The 7305-nt window shown below is 42.4% G+C and overlaps 1 protein-coding gene and 1 non-coding gene across 3 annotated transcripts; both read right to left on the bottom strand.

Moving 5' to 3' along the window:
• Positions 1-383: 383 nt before the first annotated feature.
• LOC114909930 (U4 spliceosomal RNA) lies at positions 384-524 on the bottom strand. Its single transcript, XR_003797482.1, has one exon. It is a non-coding gene; the product is annotated as a U4 spliceosomal RNA (small nuclear RNA).
• Positions 525-2691: 2167 nt separating this feature from the next.
• On the bottom strand, positions 2692-7097 carry kcnj8 (potassium inwardly rectifying channel subfamily J member 8). 2 transcript variants are annotated; one of them, XM_029249638.1, is made up of 3 exons: positions 6866-7097; positions 6337-6688; positions 2692-5086 (listed from the first exon to the last, which is right to left on the bottom strand). In XM_029249638.1, exons 2-3 carry the CDS (start codon positions 6684-6686, stop codon positions 4204-4206), a joined length of 1233 nt encoding a protein of 410 aa, XP_029105471.1. In that variant the 5' UTR covers positions 6687-6688; positions 6866-7097; the 3' UTR covers positions 2692-4203. The 2 variants fall into 2 exon arrangements, with proteins under 2 accessions (XP_029105471.1, XP_018602675.2); XM_018747159.2 differs by having other exon boundaries at positions 6337-7097.
• Positions 7098-7305: the final 208 nt, after the last annotated feature.

The following is a 7305-nucleotide window of genomic DNA, read 5'->3' as shown; positions in this document are numbered from 1 at the left end:
CCCCTTTCGGCAGCTCTGCGAAATTCCAGGTGTCGAGTAAACGGTGCTCTCTGCTGGCCAATAATCTTCAGGACATTTAGGGAGCGCATTCATGCGGCAAATCGAAAGAAAAGCGCGAACTCACTCCTTTTTCTAGCATCAGCTGAGTTTAAAAAACGATCTCGGACGTACAAACGGGTGTTTTAGGGATTTGTTTTCGCGAAATATTAACGAACTATATTAAGTCCTAACACACCATTGAAAACGAGACAAAATCACAACACCTATACATAACTAACAAAACTTAAAACAATTAATAACCCTCAGAGAACGGAAATCAGCTTTTTATTTATTTGAGTTCAACTGCAGAAAGTGCTTCAACTTATTTTTGTACATACAATCAGTCTCCGCAGAGACCGTCAAAAATTGCCAGTGCCGACTATATTTCAAGTCGTCACGGCGGGGTATTGGGTAAAGTTTTCAACTAGCAATAATCGCGCCTCGGATAAACCTCATAGGCTACGATACTGCCACTGCGCAAAGCTAAAGATGCACTAGCTGCGCTCGGGACCTCGACCTGGGACCTATACGTCGCAACGACGGCTTGTAGTCCTACATAGGCGTATAACGCTTTGTTTGTGAATACTTCGTATTTAAACGGTGATGTGTTGTAAAAATTATATTATAATATTTTATACAACGGTTTATTTACGAAAAATTACAAGAATCATGTGGGGAGTGGTGCATGATGGGAGTACGTCGACGTCATCGGGTAAGGCGAAGCGGAAGACGCGGTTGGGTTACGTGCGTACGAAGTGATGTGGAATGTATTCCGTGTGTGTTCGGAAGCGCGGCGGGAAGCGAGGTTATGGCGGTACGGGAAAGTAGTCATATTTAAATTTGTCTTTTTGCAGTGGAGATACGCTCGTGGTGTCCGCGTGTTCTTACATTAACATTACGCGTGCGTACACGTCCTCTTTTGCCCCGCGCGGTCTCAGTGGTGTCTCTTCGTCGTCTGTTTAATCAGTGGAAACCAAATTCGTACAATAAATTGAATAATATGATATCATTATGATCAGCTAAATATGACAAACTCTGTTGCAGCTCTGATACTGAGTGTAACAAACAGCGATCCGGAACAGATCATGCAGTTTGGTCTCAGCCAGTGTTCTACAAGCAGCTCAAGATCTGCCGCTCCTGCTCGTTTCCTGACATAACCTATCATTATAGTTCATTTTAGTCATCTTTTTAATTCTAATAAGTTCAAATTTCAACTTTATTAGAAAAAAAGGTTATTTAATTTTACACACAACTGAAATCCAAACAGATATAAAAACGGCTACATTTCCTTCGGTTGGTCAAAAAAACTTATTAAATAAATCTACATGAAATACATGATTGAAATCACATGAAGTCTTTCTCCAATAACATACATTCAAAACTCAAAAAATATATATATATATATATATATAAATGTGGATTTCAAAGTTGCCCTTAGACTGAAATCATTTAATGCGTGAAATAAAACAATGTAATGTAAAAAAAAAAAAAAAATAGCACTGCAATTAACGTGAAACACGTACTAACGGAGGTCTGAAATACTTCCTGAAGGGAAAGCTGACCAATCAGCTCGCGCGATGGCCTCACGTGTGACATAATAAGGTCATGCTGCGAGCTGATTGGTCAGCTTCCTCAGAGTAGTAAGGCTTTCAGACCTCCGATACAGCTGGTGTCTGTTTTATGTTAATTACAGTGTTGTCCTAACCTTTTTAATGTCACGAAAGACTTACTGATTTATTGTGCTAAAGGGTTGTCCAGCCTGCCTCAGTGTGTCCTCCCAGCAGTCACACTACATCCAGGCCATTGTTTTAATAACACTATTGTAAGTCAAGTGAAAAGGCCACCAGAATGAATCATTATTGAACTGTACATAATTTGCACCATGTGTAATTCTAAGCTTCAGTCAGACCCCTGGGTCTATTCATGTGTTCTTTTAGAGAACATCTTTTTGCAAAGTGATTTACAATATTAATCTACCTAGAAATTATTTATACAGCTGGGTACTTCTACTGGAGTGTTTTAGGATAAGTACCTTTTTCAAGGGTTCTACAACAGTAGGGGAGATTCAAACCTGCATCCTTCAGTTCTGAATGCAACAGCTCTAACCACTACCCCACCTCCTGCCCTAGGGGTTTTAATTCAACTGTTTCTAAACTTCTCTAAATGAGTAACAGCTGTTGATTCTACACAATAGTTCATTCAGAGGTCGTGGGAATGAAGTGGTATCTTCAGATCTTATTTTAGATTACTTGATGGAGACCATGTCTCAAACATACGCTTAATCACCACATTATATAAATTATATTTTAGGCATTATCCCTATATCAAAAATCTTACTGTAATATAAACATTGGAAAACTTTTTTTTCAAATATAATGAAATACATAAAGAAATGCTTGAATGTAAAATCATATCTACTAAAACCTTTCTTGTAATAGAAAATCAAAATGTTAATTAAACATTTTAGAAGCACTTTCTAAGCAAGCAGAGGTAAACTACCCATTGTGGAGCAGACAGCTCTGCTGTAGAGCTTTAATTTCATTTCAGTCACTTCCTTTGCTTTGACACCTTTTTGAGAAGTAATTTATTACACACTACCAACACAGGGACCTGGCTGAAAGATGAAAGTCTGAAGGCTGAAAGTCTCTTTCCAGATAGAAAGGTTGTGTGGTTGCTCTTTCTAGCCATTTGTTCAATTAGACAGATGCTTCAACATAAAATCTTTTGTACTTTTATTGAACTACACGTCATCTGTACAGTGTATATTATACATTGGTACTACAGTTGAGCACAGAAGAAAAGCAGCAACATCTCTGCTCTCTCCTGGTTTCTGCTCTCTATCATTTTTTTATGATTCACCAAAGTGATTGATAATCTCACCAAGCAAATGTTGCTGATAATGGTTTCTTAACATAATTATTTCTAACATAGCAACCCTCTGTGAGCTCACTCAAGGTTTAACCTTTATTGCAATGTTTTTTCACATTGTATAAATAAATCAAGTTTTTGGCAATTTATGAAGGAGGACAAGTGAAAGATATCTTACATCGGCAGAATTCCAGAAAAAAATGTTCGTATACATTTATCCCGTTTTGAAAGACTCCTCTTGGTGACTTCTCAAAATAGATAGTGTAAGAAACCAACATGATGTATAAAACACTACTTGTGTATCAAGGGTGGTGGCTACTGATAGTGAAGCAGATTAATTCAGAAAGATACACATCTCAGTATGCACTAGGCAGAAATAATATCTTTCATAACTGCAGTTAATGTAGTATGGTTACTAAATTAATGAACAAATTAATTTATTTTCCATATACAGTATATAAAGAAATACACTGTTTTGAAAAGCAGTTCTTTATTATAGTATTATTTACATAATTATAATGCTATACTGCTCTTTAGATATTGTATATTCTTGTGAAAATAGGGAAATTCTGTTAAAACTGAGTAAAAGTAACTGTAGTGAGTTTAAGGAATGTGTTAATTATGATTATGTTTAAGGCCTGCTTAGATATATGCAAGTTTCAGAGGAATAAGTAACAAAGCAGCCATGAAAAACATCAAGTTTCATGAATCACTAGGAAAATGGTTTTTCAAAACAGCACAGAGGATTACTTACATGGTACTTAGAAAGTCCATTTAAAAACAGTTTTGTCTCTTGTATTTCTGGCAACTCAGTTGCTATATCTGCGTTTAAGGACTTCAGCTGTGCACCACTTAAAGCACAGGAAAACATGAAACGTTAAAATCTGTTTAATATGAAATAAATTACTTGAATCAGATAAAGTAAAATACTTAAAAGTATTAAATACTTCCTGTGCTTTACTGAAAGCACAAGGAACCCCACTGGCAGTGTGTTTTCGCATAGTATCGTTTTACCATGCTGTGTTTCTGCAAGAAAGAACAATGAAGATGGTGTAAAAAAAAACAATACATTCCTTGTCTCTAAGCACATGGGTGAAGACATGCAGCGCATTTGAAAAGCAGCGCCAGAAACAGGGGTCATGAAGAGGAGAAGGAGGTGGCGGTGAAGCGATCGACAAGCAGGTGTGAAATTGCAGGGCAGAGCAGCAGAGCGACTTGCAGCTGTGAAAAGAGACACTGAGGAGTGACCATCATCCTGAGACACAAAAAGAGCACCAGAGGCAACCAGGCCTCCAGTCAGGTGACCGCTACGTTCTGGTTGCCCTCCGGGGTAAGGAACTGCACTTTGGGCATCAGGATGGCTGAGTTGTTGCGGCGCATGGAGTTGCTCTTGCGCATGGAGTTGCGCTTGCGCAGGGAGTTCTGGTGGGAGAGCTCACTCTTCTGCAGCGTCTGGATGAGGATGGAGGGCTTCTCGTCAAGCTCATGGGCACTGCACCGAGGCGTGGCTACCTTCACCGTGTTGCCAAACTTGGAGTAGTCCACGGAGTAGACACCCTCCTCCTCGGTCACGATGGGCACAAAGCGATGGCCCCACTGGATCTCCTCACTTACATAGGAGGTGCGCGCCTGTGTGGTGATGCCTGTGGTCTCCACGACACCCTCCAGGATGACGATGATCTCCAGGTCGCTGCACTGGAGCTCCATGGCCGAGAGGTCGTACAGAGGGCTTTCCCGGTCAATGACGTGACAGATGATGAGAGGAGCCAACAGGAACATGTTGTTGCTAGAGGTTGCGCTCTCCGTTTGAATGTCAATCTGGTGGATGGGGATGACCTCCCCTTCAGGGGTGGTTGTCTTGCGGACCACCTGCAGGCGCACGGTCGCCCCAATGATCATGCTCTTGCGCAGGTCGCCCACGCGGATCATGAAGCAGAGGCGGTGGTTGCGCACTGCAATGACAGCGTGACGGCTGAAGATGAGGGTCTCGGCGCGCCGGTGCGACTGCGCTGTCTTCATGAAGATGCAGCCAAGCATGATGGCGTTAACGATGAGCCCGGCGATGTTCTGCAGAATTAGTACCAGGATGGCAAAGGGACATTGCTCCGTGATCATGCGGCCTCCAAACCCGATGGTCACCTGAACCTCGATGGAGAACAGGAAAGCAGAGGTGAAGGACCTAGAGAAGAGGTAGAGATGGGGTCAAAGGTCAGAGGAAGCAGAACAAAGACCCAGTGAAATGTGGTGAACACAATGCTGATTGTAGAAGATTTAAGGTCCAGCTACAACCAAATCTGTTTTAATGAAAGAACGTCATGGATAAAAATGGGTTACTGGTTACAGTCAGACAGGGAACAATGAACTACAACATATAACAATGCAGTTTTTCTTTTGGGGAAGTTTAACTTTACATTGTTGAACAACTGCTTAGGCAACGTGTTCCTGATTTATTTGGAATTTTTTGTCTCTGCTTGGACAATCGGTGTGCAATTAGTCTGTTTTAAGAGGTTCCATTAAATGAAGTAAGGCATGAATAAACACAAGTGAAGCATGTTTAAGCTGAAGTAGATGTTTTGGGGTTCTACTGCAGTTTCCACCTCAGACCCAATGGACACACTCATACCTCCCTGAGTACTTACTTTATTTAGCTGTGGCTGTGACCGGTGTTTTGAATACATAAAATAACAGATCACACCTTTGGGAATTTTCCAGAAATATTCCCTGCATCTAGTGAGAGACATTTTGAAAGTCTGTGGGACTCAAAGATACATGATAAGGGTACTGCAGCAAAGAAGGGATTCGAACCTGCAAGCTTCATGTTATAACATGTCCGACCCTGACCGGAAATAAATTCTTTTTTTTTTTTTTTTGGAAATGTAGTTAAGGAAGTATGAATACTAAATTAATTAATGAAAGAATGAAACGGTTTAATTTTCCATAGATATAAGAAATAACTCATCGAAATATAACTTTTCCAAAGCAAATCTTCATTAAGTTATTTCCAGAATGAATTATAATGCTTTCTTTTCTTTTTTATAATGTATATTTTTGGAGAAATATGTTATCGCATCTGTTAACACTGACAGAAAGTGACTGCGGTGAGTCGAAGGCCTTGGAAACAGAAATAGGAAACGAGTGGCATGAGAACATCATAATACTTAAAAAAATCACTGCTTAAAATTTTTAATAAAAATGTTTCTTTGTTGACTTCGTCACAGCGTTTCGAGAGAGTAGACGGGTGTAATTTACATGGCGTTGAGAAACGTCATTTAAAGAGTTTTTTTTTTTGGCTCTCAAATTTGTGGCCGCTCTGAGGTAAAAAAGAAAAAACAAGACCAGACACCCCAACCACCTGTTGCCCCCACTGATTGGAGGCACTCGCTCGTCTCGCGCTCGTCAACCGTAAGATCCCGACAGCGTCGCACTCACTTGACGCCGTTGACGCACTGGTCGACGCCCAGCGCGCGGTCCGAGTCCAGGTCCCCGTGCGCGAAAGCCACGAGCCACCAGCCCATGGCGAAGAACAGCCAGCTGCCTAGGAAGCTCATGGTGAACATGACGAGCGTGAAGCGCCACTTGAGGTCCACGAGCGTGGTGAACACGTCCTGCAGGAAGCGGCCTTGCTCGCGGATGTTCTTGTGCGCCAGGTTGCACGAGCCGTTCTTGGCGATGAAGCGCGCCTTGTTCACGCGGTCCCTGAACACGGGCTTGCGCGGCACGCGCGAGACGAGGCCGGGCAGCGCGAACTCCTCCGGGATGATGCTCTTCCTGGCCAGCATGGCTGGAACACACGACACAACCGTTAACGCTCACCGTGGAAATATAATCCAAAGATAAATAGACACCGCGGTCGAACTTAACTTAAGTCTACATTTCGTACGTGATGATGTCAGCGCGTGGTTGTAAGAGTTCGATAAATAACATGAGATGAGTGCGGAGGGAGGTTTCCGACACGCACCTTGTTGTAATTCCAGAGGGGGGTTCAGAAGCGCAGTGTTGCGCCCAATGACTTGGGAAAAGTTGCCGAGGAGGATGGGTGTGCGCGAGCCTCTGACGGCCCCGCGAGGGGAGGGATGATTCTCTCAGCTCAGGGCGCGCGGCTCGACCGACGCGCGTGCATGCCGAAATTCAGTTGAATTCTGATTCAGACCTGATTCATTAACAGTACGGGCCGGTTAGTGTGCTGTTTTCTAACAAATCAAAAATGCGGTTCAGACGTACAGTATACTGTGTATTGTGTTCTCTTCAATTTAGTTTGCAAAGATTGCTAGAAATATTAGGGTAAGGACAGCTGCTCTGAAGCGTACAGCGCACGTGCTTCCCGCTCTCCTGCGCCGACATGGAGCGAAAAAGTGCGTCTTCCAGCGAAACGACGTGTAACGGGAACCGTCTGTTCAT

Source organism: Scleropages formosus, chromosome 2 (genome assembly GCF_900964775.1).
Source record: "Scleropages formosus chromosome 2, fSclFor1.1, whole genome shotgun sequence".
NCBI lineage: Eukaryota > Metazoa > Chordata > Actinopteri > Osteoglossiformes > Osteoglossidae > Scleropages > Scleropages formosus.
Note: the sequence above shows the minus strand (reverse complement) of the source record. Positions and strands in the feature narration are given on the sequence as shown.

Excerpts from the sequence above, each read along its gene's own strand:
- kcnj8 (XM_018747159.2), bottom strand. The coding sequence starts at position 6,686 with ATGCTGGCCAGGAAGAGCATCATCCCGGAGGAGTTCGCGCTGCCCGGC. Across the intron at positions 5,087-6,336 it reads CAGTGCGTCAACGGCGTCAA|GTCCTTCACCTCTGCTTTCC; the intron begins GTGAGTGCGACG and ends CCTCTTCTCTAG.